Source organism: Leucopleurus acutus (assembly GCF_964270905.1).
Source record: "Leucopleurus acutus genome assembly, chromosome: 11".
NCBI classification, from domain to species: Eukaryota; Metazoa; Chordata; class Mammalia; order Artiodactyla; family Delphinidae; genus Leucopleurus; species Leucopleurus acutus.
Window position 1 is genome coordinate 84417902 of NC_139152.1, and position 19691 is coordinate 84437592.

At 35.4% G+C, this 19691-nt stretch overlaps 1 protein-coding gene across 1 annotated transcript in view; it reads right to left on the minus strand.

Moving 5' to 3' along the window:
* NUP37 (nucleoporin 37) overlaps positions 1-19691 on the minus strand; it is a 41041-nt gene that overhangs the window by 5279 nt on the left and 16071 nt on the right. Inside the window, exon 6 of the mRNA XM_082849557.1 lies at positions 4757-4847. Within this exon, the coding sequence (XP_082705683.1) occupies positions 4757-4847 (91 nt within the window). The remainder of the gene's footprint in view (positions 1-4756; positions 4848-19691) is intronic.

Below are 19691 nucleotides of genomic sequence, written 5' to 3' on the forward strand. Positions count from 1 at the left end.
TCCCTGGTGGTCCAGTGGTTAGGACTTCGTCTTGCAATGCAGGGAGTGCAGGTTAGATCCGGGTTGAGGAGCTAAGATCCCACATGCCTCGGGGCCAAAGAACCAACAGAAGAAACAGAAGCAATATTGTAACAAGTTCAATAAAGACTTAAAAAAAATTGGTCCAATTCAAAAAATTTTTTAAAAAATAAATAAAACTATTCTCAATAACAGGAAGTCAATGACAAATATACAACAAAAACAAGTGCAACATTGAGCTTTACATGCCCTGCCTTATTTAATCCTTGTAACCACTATCTGAGGAAATTGCTATCATTAATCCCATTTTTCAGAAAGGAGACTGAGGTGCAGAGTGATTAACTAACTTGTTGAAGATCTCACCACTAGCCTGTGGCAGGGGCTGGATTTGAACTCAGGTCTGAACCCAGGTCTAACTACAGTGCACATGTTCCTTACTACAAGCCTAGATTATCAAGATTGGTAAGTGGTCTGGTGTGCTATGTATAGTCAAGGGTGGGGAAGGATGGGAAATGGGAGACCAAGAAAGACTTACTTGGACGTAGTAAAAATACTTGAGACTTTGAGCCTGTCTATAAAAATCTTGAGAATTTCAGGTATAACTTATGAACAATGGAAGGGCCAAGTCTATCTGGCCCAGGACCTAAGCTAGGAGAGCCAATAAAGCTTGGCAGGTTACGAGTGTAGCTTCTTCAGTCAGGCTACCTGGTTCCGCTCTCAGGAGCTATAAGATCTTGAGCACACAGGGCTAATACAGTATCTGCTTCACAGGGCTGTTGGGGAGGATGGTACCAGTTAATACAGTTGACCCTTGAATAAGATGGGGAGAGCCTTAGGGCAACTGACCCTTTGCACTGTTGAAAATCTGTATATAACTTATAGTTGGCCCTCTGTATCTGCGGTTCCTCCCTATTCACGGTTCCTGCATCTGCAGTTTCAACCAACCACAGATCATTTAGTACTGTAGTATTTATTACTGAAAAAAAAATCTGTGTATAAGTGGATCTGTGTAGTTCAAATCCATGTTGTTCAAGGGTCAACTGTACATGTTAAAGTGCTTAGAACTGCTTTAGCACAGAGTAGGCACTCAGAAAACATTAGCTATTATAGTTTGAAGTCAGACTGAAAACTACTTTCTAGCAAAAAAAATTTATTTTGGTTATTTACTGTTTCTAAAACTGTGCTCAATGGTGACTTTTTTTTTTTGTTGTTGTTGTTGAAAGAGCAGATAGAGTAAAAAAGTTAATTTTTTAAGTTTCAGAATTGCTGGATCTAAAAACATTACAGGGGAATTCTTCTTGTAGGACTTTTCAGAACCATAAACAGTAATTTGTGCTGACTTTTCACAGGGGAAATATCTCAAATGGCAAGGAACACTGTAGTATTTGAATCAGACTGAAGTCAAATCTGTGACTGTGTGATCTAGGGCAAATTAATCTTTTGGTGCTTCAGTCTTCTTACCTACAAAATAGACAGAAGTATGCTACCTACCTGAGAGTATTTGTGAAATTATATGAGAGAACTTACATGAAGTACTCAGCACAGCTCCTGGCACTGAGAAAGCATTCAACAAATGTTGATTGTTACACCTCATTTCATTTAGTGGCTCTAACCTCTTTTCTCTTAGAGTCAGAGAGAAGGATGTCCTTGGTCCCAACTCTCTGATCCCATGCCATCCTAAATGCTTGCTTCTGTTATTACTACCTGCTGAAATCCTAGCTCCAACTGTGGTTTATTGGATTTAAGAGCTTCGCTTCTAGAGATCTTCTGACTTTTGTAACTTGATGATGATGATGATGTATCACCACGCGCCTTGTGGGATCCCCGACCAGGGATCAAACCCAGGTCCTGGCAGTGAAAGTGCTGAGTCCTAACCACTGGACTGCCAGGGTATTCCCTATAACTTTATTATTAAATGCTAGTGTTTGCTTTGTGCTTTCCACATTACATGGCTCTTTTGTGTACTTTATATCTTACAAGATTTTCGTAAGAATTTTATGATATAGGTGATCATGAACCCATCTCTCTTCTCTGGCTCCCTCATTTTCATCAAGACCAAGGATAACAAAACAAAATTCTGGGCTTCATCTGATATGGCAGACCAATGAGAACCACTAGATTGTTTCAGTAGTAATAATAGTGTCAACAATGACAAGCAGCTGAAATTGACTGAGTGCTTATTATGTATCAGGTTTTCTTTTAAGGACTTTCTAAGTGTTCACTCATTTAATCTTCATGAGCTTCCGTTTTACAAGATGAGGAACTGAAGGTAGTGACTGAGAGAAGTTTTGTAACTTGCCAGAGATCATACAGCTAGTAACTGGTAAAACTGGGATTTGACTCCGGGTAGTTAACTCAAGAGTCCATACCTTTAACTGCTACTCTGTGTTGCCTTTCTGTAATTTTAGGTTTTTGAGTTTAGTAGTGACACGATGAAACTGATATTTAAATATTAGTCTAACTAAAGTACGCAAGAAGAATCAGATTGAAGAGCCAAAGATTTTAGAAACAAGGATTGGCAAGGATGACTTGTGAGAATAGAAAGGTGAGGAATACACATTAATGACCAAGAGGAATGTATTGTAGTGACAGTGAAGAAAAACTTAAAAGACCTGGAAACATTTGCATATAGGAAAGGAAGATACCAAAGATGATTTCAGGATATTGAGTTGATGTGATTTAGAGCAGGGACTTCCCAACATTCTGAAGTCATGGAAACAAGAAAAAAAAAGGAGATGGGGTGGGGCGAAATTTCAGTGTTATATAGAAGAATAATAGAAATTAACTTAAAGCATACGGAAGAAAGGGATCTCAAATAACCATAAATTAAGATATAAGTTTTGGGATATGGGTTATAATAAACATCTAGGTCACAGTTTTTGTTTTTTTTTAGGTCACAGTTTTTAAAAAGTAGCCTATGATATTTATACATGGTAATATTAACATTTTGGTAGATTCCTTGATAATGCTTCAAGTAGACTGACTCACTGTTATAGGGGAGAAATCTAGACATAAAATTTAGGACCTGGATTCAGAAATAACATTTACTTACACATGGAAATAATCCCTATATATGTAATATGAATAAATTAGAAAACTGCACTCATGTACACATACAGAATATAATTCTACTGATAAAATATCCAACAGGCCTGAAACAAGTTTTCATGGAATCCCAGAGAACACACTTATGTAGTCTGGGGCATCTTGGCTCAGGATTATCTTGAAGGCTGTGAGCAGATGGGATTAAAACTTATGTCATCATTCTACTTAACAAGATTTTGATTCCAACACTTAAAATCTGTGTAACTGTATATACATGTTTTTCTTACTTATAAGTCAGTGTGTAACTCAATGACAAGGACTTTATTCATTCCTTTATCCTCTATTATAATAAAGGGTATACCCCTTACAACAATTTACAAATACATGGTTAAAGAAGAATTAGCAGTGGAGGAAGAAAAAGGGAATATACATGCATAGATGCTTAAGGGGACTAGAATAATGCAGCTTTAAAGACCAAGTGAGCAGGGTTTCAAGGCAGAAGTGATCAATAGTGTAAAAAGCTGCCTTGAGACTAAGAATGGAAGAAAAGCCCATTGGATTTGTTAAAAATATCACTGATGACTTCTGAGAGAGTAGAGGAGACTGAATAAGATTAAAGAGTTAGATCAAGGGATAGGGAAAGAGGAACTGAAGTTAAGAGGTGTAAGTGATGGGTTCAAATATTCAGAAATAAAAGGTGTGAAGAAGATAGACTAAAAAGGGGAAACAGAAGAACGTAATGGTTAAGAGCAAGACATATGGAGGAGGTTGCTTGGGTACACATGCCAATTTTTCCAGTTAGTAGCTGTGTGAACTTGGGTAAGTTACTTAACTTCTCTGAGCTTTGTTTTCCTTATCTGTGAAATGAGATCATCACAGTACCCATCTCATAAGGTTGCCATGTGGGTTAAATGACCTAACTTAATATGAAATGTTGACAATGAGCCAAGCACATATAGGTACTATGTAAGTTTCTGCCATGATTAATCAAGGTTACCTTTTTGTGCAAGTGTGAGGACAGAAAAGAGTCACGGAGAAGTATGAAGACATTAGAGGGCTATGAAAAGCAGGATGCCTAAGAACTAACATGAACTCTAGACAGTGGAAGGACTAACTTTAAGAACATGAACGTGGCAACTTCTTAGATCCTAGGGAAGGATAAAATAGAGCAATGCCCAAGAGAAGATACTGGCAAATGAGAGAACTCTTGGTGAATGGCTCCTATCTTCTCCATGAAATTAAGTTAAGGTCAATTGATAATAACTCACAGTATATTTTTGAATTTTAGAAAGCTTTACTATGAATAGGAATTGAACACCACTGCAGCTAGGTCAAATTTGCCTTATGCCACTGATGCTTTCTGTTTACACACTATGGCTCACAAGCATGGATTTAACTTTTTTTAAACAAATACTGCTTACTAGTTAGTCTAGGCATTAGTTTTTAGATCATAACCTATCAGAGGGCATGAAAAGTGTACTCTGAATAAATGCCATTTATAGATGATGGTTGTCAAATAAAAACTTAACTGCAGAGAACTTTTAAGGTTCTAGATTAATCCAAATGCATTTGTGCCAATTAAGAGTCTCTGAGGTGGAAAGAGTCATTGATTTTTCTCCTCTATGTGTGCAAGTATTATACATGTATATGTCTTTTCAGCTTGACAGAAGAAAGCTAAGTTATAAATAATAACCTTAAAACTTTCCTCAGGATGCCAGCACACACTCATTCCAGGGGAATGAAGAAGAAAATGAGCTGTCTGTATTCCTTCCAAGTTCCAAATCCTAATAAAAGAATAGGAGTATAATGTTAAAGTTTTGATAATTACTAAAAAAATGAAATTTCTATAAATTTATTCAAAGCTATCAACTAGAGATTATAGGGTAGACATCTGTATTTAAAGCATATCCTTTAAAGAAAATTATAACAAAATTATAATTATTTTACAAAATGTAAAAGTAGTATGAAGAATTTAAGTTTTATCATACTCAATAATGGAAAAAGTTACATACATTTTCTCTCTAATTAATCTAGTATAGCAACACTGTAACACAGTAACCAAATTAAATTATTCATGAACTCTTATTTTGTGGACAGGATCTTGAAGTTTCTAGGTCACTAATCAGGTTGCATTCCAACTTCAGCAGTCACTTCGATTAACAGTAATTTCTACCAGGGGTGCTTAAAACATATAACTGTACCCCCCTCCCCTACCCCAGTGCTCCCATTTTAAAAATAGCATATAAAGAAGCTAGTATGAAGTGATGTGAATTTAGGGAGATAGTAATTTCCCAGTTGCTTATTCCTTCTGCCTTTGAGTTCCCATGCCAGGGGCTACTTCTTATCTTCTACCTTTTCTGATCTGGCTCACTTCCCCAGTTCTTCTCAAATGGGGCCTTGACTGCTAGCTACCAGATTAAAGGATAGAAGGGCTGAAGGAACAAGCACCTGGCTCCTCCTACTCTCCCGCTCCTCAATACTTACAAATCCATAGTAACAACAACCAACCTACTCAAGTTCCGTCTCAATTTTTTTCCCATACCCAGAGTGGAGATCAACATTCAGAAGTCTCAGTAATGGCTCTGTTGTGAGAAGTCCTATTCCCCAACCAGACTGCTCATTTCTAGCTCATTCTTCACACTCAGCTACTGTTATATCTCACTGGTACAGAGTGTGGCAGAGTTAGCATGGCAGGAGACAGAAGGTGATGGGTGGCTGGCAAAGTACCCAAACAGTCTGGTCCTTAAGAACCGAATGCATTCATTAGAATGCCCTGGGCTTTTTCTTCTAGGTTTTATGGTTCATATCTCATTAGGGACCATAAAACAATTTCAAGAAACTTAGAGAATGTGTTTTTAAAGTTGAGGCAAACTTTTATTTCAAAGAAAGAAGACATATTTATTGGACAATGCCACTACTATTCTGTGCCAAACCACATCATTTAAAATTTTTTTTCCTTTTTATAGAAATTACAGGATCTCCAATCTTGAAATATCCTAGTTACATGTAAACTAACAAAGATGTTTTTAAAAATGATTATCTACTTGATTAAATAATTTAGCAGCATACACTTTTCTCTTGCCAAATCAACACTTTTATCTGTATTTACTATACAGGGAGACAATTACAATTTAATTGAAGAGGGGAATCACATTTACCACGGGTTTATTCAATTGTGTTTCACTTCCCACAATAAATAAGATTATTAGTTATGGCAACTGAATATTTCTTTCTTCTCTATTGCCTTTTACATAATAAAGTGCTGGGCTAGCATATATTTTACCCCTTTTGAAACAGCAAAAAATTGTCTTGCATATTCAGTGAATCCATGAGAGAATGGTTTAAAGGCTCCATTCTTTTGATCTTATTCTAACATGTATCTGATTTTTGTTTGCTATTATAGTGAATAAATACATACAGAATATTTTCATGATTTTTTCCTTTTCAAATGAAGGAAACCAAACATTTAAAAAAACACGGATAAAGATATTCTATAAAACAGGTCAATTAATAAAGTATATTCCTGTCCAATGAACCAAATTTTAGTCTAATTTTTAAACAGTACTTAACCTCAACAGAACCTGACATATTTTTTTTGGGGAAAAAAAACCAAACACAAACCACCAACAAAAACTGATTTAAAAATGAGGAGGGTAATCCAAATTACTTTCCAGGACTAGGATAAAATGATTTACAGCTTATAATTATATGCTTATTATATAATTTTCAGCAGTTGCATGATCCAAGTACTAAATACGCAAAATACAACAAATTGGGCTGAAATGAGTTATCATAACTAAATTAGCTACAGATGGTACACTTTAAGTTGTTAAGTCTTATTTCCCTTTTTGATAGATTCCATAATTAAGCTCTTCTTAAATCCTTTTGTGGAGCTCAACTTATTTTCCTGTGTCTTTACTGCATGTCTCATCTAGTTAATATTAGTTCCATCAGATGAAGTCACATTCCTCTTTTTTTGATACATTTTTTGCAGTATACCATATATAATAAAAATACACAAATCTGAAGCATACAGCTCAAATAGAACACACCTGAAGAAAGCACCCACATTAAGATAGTATTTCCAGAACTCCAGAAGTCATCTGTGCTTCATTCCAGTCCTATTTCCTTGCCTTCTCACAAAAAGTACCCACCATCCTGACTTCTAACACCATAGCTTACATCTGCTGGTTTGGAACATCATAAAGATGGAATCCTTTGGAAAATACTATGGAATGTATTTTCTTGGTCTGGCATCTTTCTTTTTTAATATATTAAAAAAAAATTTTTTTAATTTATTTTTGGCTTCATTGGGTCTTCGTTGCTGCACGCAGGCTTTCTCTAGTTGTGGCGAGCGGGGGCTACTCTTTGTTGTGGTATGTGGGCTTCTCATCGCGGTGGCTTCTCTTTGTTGCAGAGCACGGGCTCTAGGTGCATGGGCTTCAGTACTTGTGGCACGCGGGCTCAGCAGTTGTGGCGCATGGGCTTAGCTGCTCCACGGCATGTGGGATCTTCCCAGACCAGGGATTGAACCCATGTCCCCTGCATTGGCAGGTGGATTCTTAACCACTGCGCCACCAGGGAAGTCCCAGCATCTTTCACTCATCGTTAAATCTTGTGAGATTTACCAACACTGCTGCATGTTGTATTTTGTTCATTCTCATTGCTGTACATAGTAGTCCATTAATTAAGTACACTGCCATGTATTTACCCATTCTACTGTTGACAGACATTTAGGTTGTTTCTAATTTATGGGCATTACCAATAATCCTGCTATAAACCTTCCTGTACATGTCTTTTAGTGAACATAGACACCCACACACCATTCCCCCCACCTTACACAGACACAAGCCCACATCTCCCCACCCTCTACCTCCACCTGCTGGGTAACTGCTAGGCATGAAATTGCTGGATCATAGCTTACAGACATGTTCAACATTAGCAGGTATTGTGAAATAGGTTTCCAGACTGGCTGTACCTCATTTATCTTTTTTTTTTTCATATTTCTTTTTCATCACCAACTGAAAAAGTCTAAACTTTCTTTGACAAATTTTCTGACAAAACAATCTTAAAAGCATCATTTGTCTTAATGGCAAAAGGCACAACTTTTCAGTTGGGCTTATTTGTAAGGCTGATTTCTCAAATCATCCCCCTTTTTTTCTTGCATTTTAGTTATTTTCATGTATCTGTGTATGAAAAAATTTCCATCAGTTTTAAAATGTAGTGAACACAATGTATAGTAAAGACTCTCTTAATTGACCTCCTTCTGACAGACTCCTTTTTCTCTCTGCAGAACTGACAAGAATAAGGTTACTTTCTAATAGCTCACGTGTGCATTTGTTGTAGGCTTACCTCGAGGGAATATGGGTTTTTTGCTTAGTGAACTGCTGTTTGTAAGTGATGTAAACCCATGCTCATTAGTGTAATTACATAATTAATATTATATAAGCTGACGATATGAATGTGAAAGAGCTGTTTCAATGGAACTAAGTTGATGGCAACCAAATAAAGGTAAGTTTCTAAATGAAAAAAAGCTCTTAAATTAGGTATGCATGAGAATTACAAAAACAAGTAAAATAAAAATCTAGATATATTTGAATTACGACTGCTTAGCACATGTTTTCATTGTAGACACTAGGTGTGGTTCAGGCAAAAAAGAGGTCTAATGCAAATCAATGGACTCATAACTTAAGAAAAACAACAAGCCTAGGTCTAACATCAAAAGACTGGCAAATTGGCAAATTTTCATAGACACATTATATATTAAAATAAGATAGGTAGACATTCCTTTAAAATGAGTTCCTGAGTTTGCTGACTTTTTCATTAATCTAAGGAACTACTGGTTTGGACCATGTCAGATAAGAGAGTTTCTACTGTAATAGGAAAAAAAATCATAAATTCACATTTTCATATTTCCAAATTTATTGCTAGTATATTTGTTTATAATAAATAAAATTACCTAAAAGTTAATTATAGCCACAGAAGCATACTTTTCAGGAAAATGGTATATCACAGAAAGATAAAAGCTGTAAGGGTTTATAACCTTCTTAACACACATAATCAAACACATGGAAACATAACAGACCCTTTATAAAACATATAAAAATATAACATCAAATTAAACTACTTTGACCAAAACTCAGGAGCTATATAAAACATATATGTATACCTATTCAAATGTTTGCAAAGGAAATTTAAAAACTAAAGCTTTTAAGGTAAAGTTAATCTGCTGACATAAATGAGTTTTGATACAATTTGAATCCAAGTGAAACAGACACCTCCACCCCTCCCAACTCTGTGGTCTTAAGTAGAACTCTCAGATTTAGTTGTAAAATGCAGGGGTGAAGAGATATCCACATCTAAGATTATGAATTACATTTACCTTACTTTTGGTAGTTTATTGTTAAAATTATTGCCTTATTTCAGGCTGAGTGCTTTTCAGCAGAACATTAAGTATTCTTAACCACATGGTATTTAAATGTAATTGTCCCATTTAATTAATGAAAAGGTCTCATAAATTGGGTGTTGGCATATATGGGATATCCTACATATTCTCAAAGGTCTTTTGCATTCACAATTAGTAGAGGGAGATGTTCCCTCTGAAAATTCAAAAGGAAATTTCCTGGGTAATACTAGTTCATTTGTTTGTTCTTCATTTTTAATTGGCAGCTCATTGTCTGTTAAGGAGTTCATTGTAGAAGGAAATTTCTGCTACCAAATGTTTATGACAACACAGACAAAAGAAGGGATGGATGACATTAAATGACACATCTGTATCCATTTGGCCCTCTTTAACCGGTAAAGCAAAAAATACAAACCACAATCTTTCTAAAAGATAGGACTGGATCACATGAATCACTGTATTGATTAATTAAATATGAAAGCAAGAACAAAAGTAATACCTAGATGCAGTTATAAAGATGAGAAGGCATTTTACAACGTTACTGGGTGTAGGAAAGGGACCTCCAACATTCTTAGACAAGAAACAGGTTTTTCACTGAGTTTGTGAGAGCAAAATGAAGATTCCCCCCGCGCCCCATTTCCTAGTAGTTGATCACTAAGTAACTCATCATGCTATGGATAATTCAAAAGAGGAGAAAACGTGGTATATTTCCTAAGTAAGTGAACGCACAAATAGGAAGAAAGATGAAACAAATTACAAAATTATTTAGTGCTAAAATATTTGGTTTTAAGTGCAAAAGGAGTTCAGAGGTAGGGAACCATATGATTGAATACACAAATCGAGGGATTCGGTAGACAAATCTTGATAGGAATATGGTAGGTTACAGTGGTAAATAAACTGTCAGCTTGTGGCTTAGACTACAGAAAACTTTGATAGCTAGGCAAAAGTTTTAACAGTGGAGGTGACAAAATGGCATGACAGCCTAAAATAAGAATTTTGCAAAGGGTACTTTCAGTATATGTATTTCAAATATATTCAGAAATAAGATTAGACTAATTCTGCTTTTTAAAAAAATACTTCATACTACTAAGTATGTAGTATTAATAATAAATGAAGTGGATTATTAGAAATTTTACTGATGAGAGTAAGAAAAATTATAAGGATGAAAATGAAAGACAATTGCTTATGCTTACTATTTTATCCTTCAATAATTAAAAATTATGAGTCAAAAATAAGAGTCAATAATCAAAGACTGTGTGTGTTTTGAAGGGGACAGGAAGTGGCCTGTTTCAAATATAACACTAATAAACCAACTATATACCATTCAAAAAAACAATCTACTATTGTACATCTTCATGAAGGCTTGGAGGGGTTAAAAAAAAATCTTACAAGCTTACATGTTGTTCCTTCATTTTTTTCTTAAAACTATAAACAAATGCAGCAGAAACTACCAATTTACCATCACAGAGGTGAGACACTACTTGAGGCCACCCCAGAGGAGAACTGACATCTTATTCAACTTACGTAGACAAACAGATTTTTGAAGGATAGGAATTGTGAGATAATTTGTCATATTTAAAAATAAACCTCAAACATGGGAGGGAGAAGGCTAAGGTGGCACAAAGTGAGAGAGTGGCATGGACATATATACACTACCAAATATAAAATAGACAGCTAGTGGGAAGCAGCCACATAGCACTGGGAGATCAGTTCAGTGCTTTGTGTCCACGTAGAGGGGTGGGATAGGGAGGGTGGGAGGGAGATGCAAGAGGGAGGAGATATGGGGATATATGTTTATGTATAGCTGATTCACTTTGTTATACAGCAGAAACTAACACACCATTGTAAAGCAATTATACTCCAATAAAGATTAAAAAAAAAACTTCAAAATTAAACTCTCAACTGCAAAGAAATACCATATGGTAGTTTTCAAAACAGATCGTATTTAGTTATTTCATCTTCAAGGAATTCAGAATAAAAGGACTTTTCCTTTAACTAGCATAAACCTTAACACAAACACCAGTCATACTACCCAGGAAATATTAGCCTTTCATTATTTCCAAGAAAAATTTTGATATACTTGGCAACTGAAATTTGACTATATGCTATAGGAGGGAAGGTACTCTTTAACAGTTACATAAATGGACTTTCAAAATAAACCTGAAAAATGTTCATGGATATGATTCTCATTTATACAATTCACTTATTACAACCACACAATGGCTACATAAAGCAAGCTTAAGTTACTGCGATCACTGATACGGTAATACACTTTGAAGTACTGGTTTTATATTTCATCTACGAGAGCACATGAGAGAACAGAGAGTTAAATACTAGAGAGTGGTATTACCAGTTCACGATCATATAAAATTTCAGAAAATTCTTTCATCATTTTATAACTTTTACTCTATTATAATCTTTCATTAACACACTATTTCATTGCCTTGAATTAAAGATCTGCAAATGTGATCAAAAGGTTTTACTAGAATTTCTGGATGCTTCCTATAAAGACATTGAATTCTTATGTTTCATTCAATAGAGGTAAACTCAACACAAATTGTCTCTTTTATTTCACTCTTAAAGCTCTTATTAGAACTATGCAATGATTAATCTTCATTCAAAATGCTATAAAAAACTTGAGGGCATTTTAGAAGACAAGCAGAAAACTTTATTTCTGGAATTATTTAACCATAACATTGTAATGAATAATACACATTCTGATTTCACTTTGTACCTGTAATTATTCAGGCATAGTTTAACTGCTCCTAAATGGAGATTGATCTCCCAAGGAATGCTTCATTGGCTTACCTTCAGAAGGCTCTCAGTCTCTTTCTTTCTGTTTCCCACACTATTTTTTTTTTTATTAAAGGACTATTTTTATTTATTAAAAAAAAGTTTTTTTTAATTTATTTTTTGGCTGCATTGGGTCTTCGCTGCAGTGCGCGGGCTTCTCATCGCAGTGGCTTCTCTTGTTGTGGAGCACGGGCTCTAGGCACGTGGGTTCAGTAGTTGTGGCACACGGGCTTAGTTAATCCGCAGCATGTGGGATCTTCCTGAACCAGGGATTGAACCTGTGTCTCCTGCATTGGCAGGTGGATTCTTAACCACTGCGCCACCAGGGACTATTTTTGAAAAGATCACTTACTTTGTGATCTCACCTGGGGTGGGATTGGGGGAGAACAGTCTGCCTTAACTATGGATCTTGAAGATTCAAATATACATGAGCAGAAGTGATATGGAAACAATTCAGCTACCATGGGATATATATAAGATATTTGATAAGCATTCTTTTTCTCTTGTAATAATTTTCAAAAAATGACACTACTGACAGTGAATATCATATGTAGTTTAGTATTCCCTTATCCAGTAATTTAGTTATATTTCTAAAAAAAAAGATCATTATTTATTTCCCACCCTTTCTCCCATTCTTGTTAAAAATGATGGCAGCTAGAACATGGCAACTACTAATATCCCAAGTTTCACAGACAAATTGAATGGCACATTACATGCCTCTGTTATTTTAGTCTTAAACTAAGAATTCCTTGGTTTCTCAAAGCCAATTTTCCTTCACCATAAATTTTATCTAATATTTTAAAAGATTATTGGGGAGGAGGAGGAGGACATGGATTTAGTTCTGACATCCTTTGCAGTTACAGTGAGTACTGGGTCTTCTATTTCTTCTGTATCCCCCAAAGTACTAAATGTTGGCTATGCTAAACGTGTTTAATAAATACTTGTTGGTCTTACTTGTTCTTACAGAACGGTACTGTTTTTAATATACAAGAACATCTGTTATTTGGCACTGACAGGGAATGAGATGTTCTGTATTAGTGAGTTTTTAAAATAATAAGCTTAACCCATTAAATACTTAAACACCATTTTTACCTTCTTTTGGAAGAAGGGGATAATAAATTTTTCTAAATATGCAATTATTTACCTCTCAAATATTGTAATAATTTTAACCTTCTTTGGATGATGCTGGGTCATAATTTGAAGTACTAGTATTTGTATTTTCCTGTGCATATATATGTGTATATATGGCATACCTGTATATGGTGGACTTGATGAGGGACCATAAAAGAAATGGTGTAGGGACTTCCCTGGTGGTGCAGTGGTTAAGAATCTGCCTGCCAATGCAGGGGACACGGGTTCAAATCCTGGGTGGGGAAGATCCCACATGCCGCAGAGCAACTAAGCCCGTGCGCCACAACTACTAAGCCCGTGTGCCACAACTACTGAGCCCGTGTGCCACAACTACTGAAGCTCACGCGCTTAGAGCCCATGCTGTGTAGTAAGAGAAGCCACCGCAATGAGAAGCCCCTGCACCGCAACGAAGAGTAGCCTCCCCTCGCCGCAACTAGAGAAAGCCCATGCACAGCAACAAAGACCCAACACAGCCAAAAATAAATAAATAAATTTAAAAAAAAAAGAAGAAAGAAATGGTGTAGCACATGAGGCCGAATGCCTAGCAATCCTATGATTTACTTGGGAATTTCTTTTCTGAAACACATCTCCTGTCAGATGCTTTGGTAATGGCATCTTTTTAATAAAGATGTGGTGACAGATACAGAATTGTATTCATTCCTTCACCCACTTACTCACTGAATACCTAACACAAGGGCTCTCTTCTTGTGCTGAGATGACTCTAAGGTAGTAAAGCATGGGTGGCCTTGCAAAATACCTTATTAGTGAAAAGGCCAGAGCAGTCCACTCTAGGATAATTTTCCTCATCCTCTACAAAACTCCATTTCTCCTTACTCTTGCTCCTTATATGAAAACTGGGCTAATGACATATGAAGGAACATGACATCTTCATTTCAGGAACTGGTACTAGAATGTTTTAGCAAAGGTATCTTTCAAAAAATTATAAATTCTTCACAAACAGAAGATAATACATCTGTAGATATGACACTAAGTATAATTCTATCAATTTTATTAAACCCGACATAATGTTTGATTTTGATCAGAACATACAGGTAATAGGAACACCTGCTTTTTCAATAATATAAAAAGACTAAAACTTCTTGAATAAGAGAATCTACCAAATAAGGTTTTTGAGGATTAAATGAATTAATTCATATAAAACACTTAGAATAGGGCCTGGTCACTTATTATCTAAATCAACGATTCTCAACAGCGGGGATTCTAACACCTAGGGGACATTTTTGGTTGTCCTAATGATTGGGGTGCTACAAGCATTTAGTGAAAGGTAACCAGGGATGACAGACATTCTACATGACTTTTGAATATCACAGTAAAATTTAGAAATACCTCAAAAGGTGGGGCCATTTCAAGATAGGAGATATGTTTTTTGCAATTTTGTTAGTACTCCATTCCCTGACATAACAGTGAATTATTTTGATACTACCCATATAAAAACTGGCTGATTTGCAAGAATGTTATCCTTCCTTATTTTTTCAATGTGATATCCTATAATTTGTCTTGTCATGTTATTTCTGTTTTGATTAGCATTATTTCCATACTCTTTTACTTCCCATTGTAAAATTTTAAAAATTACTACTGACTTGAGTTTTTATTCTAATAACTAGTTTTGCCCAAGGCTATGACACTGCAAAACTCCAGATGGCACTATTTACATCGTACTCTGCAAGCCATATCCCTGGAACTGTGTAACTTGGCAGCTTTGCCTCTCTGCCTTATATTTTCCTGTTATCCTATTTTTCTGATACTCAAATTTATTCCTTGTAAAGAGTGACAAAGACTACACTTCACCATTTTTTCTTATGCAGTCGTATCTGAGCATATACACTGTGCTGTTATTCTATAACAATCTGTTTTTTATAGAAATGTGTAGTATAGTTAAAATACTACTTTATTTAAAATATTATTATTAGTATTTAACAGAAATGTAGTACAATTAAAATAAAATTTTTTACAATTATATATTTTGATAGGTTATATTTTCCATGAGTTTCATTTAAGATTATATAGTAGACATTAGAAAATGTTTGTTTAAAAAGGGGGTATTGGGACTGATAAAGAACCACTGAGTTAAATGAGAACTCAATTTTCTTATAAACTTGCAGGGATTATAGAATACTAAAACTAGATGGAATCTTAGATAAAAATGAAGTCATATTAGAGAATGCAGAGAAGTAATAAACATCTAAAATATTATTAAATACAAATACCACCTTCTCAGGGTGAATTTGAAAATTGCCACTCAGGAGCTTCCCTGGTGGTGTAGTAGTTAAGAATCTGCCTGCCAATGCAGGGGACACGGGTTTGAGCACTGATCCGGGAAGATCCCACATGCTGTGGAGCAACTAAGCCCGTGCGCCACAACTACTGAGCCTGCGCTCTAGGGCCCGTGAGCCACAACTACTGAGCCAGCGCTCTACAGCCCGCGAGCCACAACTACTGAGCCAGCGTGCTCTGCAACCACCAACCTGCGTGCCTAGAGCCTGTGTTCCACCACAAGAGAAGCCACTGCAATGAGAAGCCCATGCACTGCAACGAAGAGTAGACCCCGCTTGCTGCAACTAGAGAAAGCCCCTGCGCAGCAAGGAAGACAACACAGTCAAAAAAAAAACAGAAACAAAAAATTGCCACTCAGGTAGAAGAGTGAGTGAATTAAGAGTGCAGGTACTAGAGCCACACTGCTTGATATTTGAGTTCCTCTCCTTAATAGCTATGTCCCTTTCCACAAATGATTAGCCTCTCTATGCCCTGCCTTCCCATCTTGTAAAATGAGGGTAAAAATTGTACCTATCTTGGAGTTGCTGTAAAAATTAAATAAATTTACATAGGTAAGGCACTTAGTGCTGGTTAGTATGCAGTAAAGCACTCCATAAAATATTCAGTAATATTTACTTATTAATACTGTAATTCATTTATAGAAAATAAAATACTTTTGTCAGTCTTAGAGAAGATTAAAATGGTTCTGAAATGATTATTCACAGGTTTAAAAATGTATCAGTGATTACCAAGTACCCAGCACAGTACCTGGCACACAGTAGACACTTGATATTTGCTGACTGAATGAACTAGTCTCTATATTAATTTATTCTCTATACATTCTCTATATCAAGAGATAAACAAGTGATAACTTTTTAATGGATAGACTGACACACTAGTACAAGTGAGACTATCTTCATTCTGATTCAGAATTTGGAAAATTTCAACAAAATACATAAGCTTTATAAACCTGCTGAGGGGACAGATTGTTTTGAAACGGTGTCCCTAAAGCCACAAATCTCTTAGCTGATTATAATACTGTGTCTCCTTGAAAATGCCAGAGTCAAACATCAGAAAATATGCACAGATCAACAATGTATTTAAAATAATTTTTTTTGAGTTGGCAGAGTCAGAGAAACATTTCTTCAGCTCTTTATAGTTCAAAATGTTTAATAATCCATATTGTAGCACTGCTCCATATTGTAGGATGACATAATAAAGCTTAGTATTTAAAAAATTTTATTCATTTATTTTATTCCCCATTTTAATCATTTTAAAGTGTAAAGGGACACTTGGCACATTCACAATGTTCTGCAACCACCACCACTATTTAGTTCTAGAACATTTTCATTATTCCAAAAGGAAACACTGTACCCATTAAGCAGTCACTCCTAAGTTCTTGTCCTCCAACTTCCTGGCAATTACCAATCTGTTTTGTTTCTATGGATTTGCTTCTTCTGGAGATTTTATATAATGGAATCATAGAATATCTTATGTCTGGCTTCTTTTACTTAGCATAGTGTTTTCAAGTTTCACCCATGGTGTAGCATGTATCTGTACTTCATTCTTTTTTATAGCTGAATACTATTTCAGTGTATGGATACACCACATTTTGTTTGTCCATTCATTTACTGATGGATATCTGGGTTGCTTCAACCTTTTGGCTACTGTAAACAGTGCTGCTAGGAACATTCCTTTACAAGTTTTTGTTTGAATGAACACCTGTTTTTATTCTTTTGGGTATATACCTAGGATTGGAAATGCTGGGTCACATGTTTAACTTTTTGAGGAACTGCCAAACTCTATTCCATGCCGGCTGCACCATTTTACATTCCTGCCAGAAAACAATGAGGGTTTCAGTTTCTTCACATTCTTCAACACTTGTTTTTTTTCTGACTTTTTGTTTATAGTTATTTTAGTGAGTGTTAGTGGTATTTCGTTTTGTTTTTGATTTGCATTTCCCTAATGACATTCAGCATCTTTTCACGTGCTTGTCGGCTACTTGTGTATCTTCTCTAGAGAATTGTCTACTCATGTCCTTTGCCCTTTTTTCATTGGGTTGTTTGTCTCTTTATTGTTGAATGATAAGAGTTCCTTATATATCTTGTATAAGACCCTTATCAGGTATATAATTTGCAAGTATTTTCTCCCATTCAGTGGGATGTCTTTTCACTCTCTTGATAGGGTCCTCTGGTGTCCAAGAGTTTTAAATTTTGATGAAGTCCAATTTATGTATTTATTTTTAATAAATGTGTTTTTGGTGTCATATTTAGGAAACCATTGCCAGATCCAAGGTCATAAAGATTTGCTGGTTTCCTCCTCAGAGTTTTCTAGTTTTAGCTGGATGTTGTTGAGGATTCTGCATCCCTATTTATAAGGAATATTGGTGTGCAGTTTTCTTTTTTTGGGATGTCTTTGTCTGGTTTTGGTACCAGGATAATGCTGGCCTTACAGAATGAGTTAGAAAGTGTTTCTTCCTATTCTACTTTCTGGAAGCATTTGAGAGACTGGTGGTTAATTCTTCTTTAAATGTTTGGTAGAATTTACCAGTGAAGAATCCTGTCCTGGCCTTTCTTTGTTGGGAAATTTTTGATTACTGATTCAATTTCTTTATTTGTTATAAGTTTATTCAGGTTTTCTATTTTTTCCTTGAGTTCTGCAGTTTTGTGTTTCCAGGAATTTGTCCATGTCACCTAGGTTATTTAATTTGTTGGTGTATAACTATTCATAGTATTCTCTTATAATCCTTTTCATTTCTGTAAGGTTGGTAGTAACGTCCCCACTTTTTCTGATTTTACCATTTGTAGTGTTCTCTCTTCGTCTGTCTAGCTAATTAATTTTAGCTATAATATGTTTTAGCTATATATGTTAGTTTTGTTATATCTTTTCAAAGAAACATCTTTTGGTGTCATTGATTCTATTGTTCTCCATTCCCTATGTTGTTCATCTCTGCTCTAATCTTTATTATTTCCTTACTTCTGCTAGCTTTAGGTGTCTTTATTCTTATTTTTTTAGCTTCTTAAGGTGTCAATTTAGGTTACTGATTTGAGCTCTTTCTTCTTTTTAATGTAGGTGCTCACAGCTATAAATTTCCCTCTGAGCACTGCTTTTACTGCATCCCATAAATTCTGTATGTTGTGTTTTCATTTTCACTCATCTCAAGGTATTTTCTAATTTCCCTTGTGATTTCCTTCTTGACCCACTGGCTAATTAATGACAGTGTGTTATTTAATTTCCATGTATCTGTAGATGTTCTATTTTTCTTCTGTTAATGATTTCTAGTTCATTCCACTGTGATCAAAGAAGATACTTTGTATGATTTCAATCTTTAAAAAAATTATGTAGATTTATTTTGAGGACTAACATATGGTTTATTCTAAAGAGTGTTCCAGGTACACTTGAGAAGAATGTGGATTCTGCTGATGTTGGGAGTGTGTGGAGTGTTTTGTATATGTTTAGTTGGTTTAAAATGTTGTTAAAATCCTCTACTTCTCTACTGAACTTCAGTCTAGTTATTCTATTTAGCATGTCATTTTAAAGCATGGTATCACCAGCATATAATACTACTCCCAAGATGACATAGGCTTTGAGTATGATTGGACAAGGATATCACTAAGGTATCTTTACCAACAACACAGAGACCCAGACTATGGTAGGCATTACTTTAGTACAGTGACAGGAATGATTCCTGGGATGTAAATGGCTATTTCATCTGCCCAAATTGCACAGCTGCCATTTGGCTGGTGTCTTTATTTGTAACTTGGCAATTCTGTACTTTGAGTTAATGAAGACAGTTGTACTGAAACATTTTTCTGTTGTAGTTTGTCCCCTCAAAATCCTTCTTTCCTTTGTTACTTTGAGAGTGTATGTTACTACTCTTCCTTAAACTTGATTTACTTATATCTTCTGTTTCTGTTAAAAATCTTATCTATATTGTTTAGCTTTCAGCCCAAGAAATTTGACTTTAAAAGCCAATCAGAAATGCCCTTCTGGTTGGCAAATTAAGCTGATAAATTCTAAAGTTAGC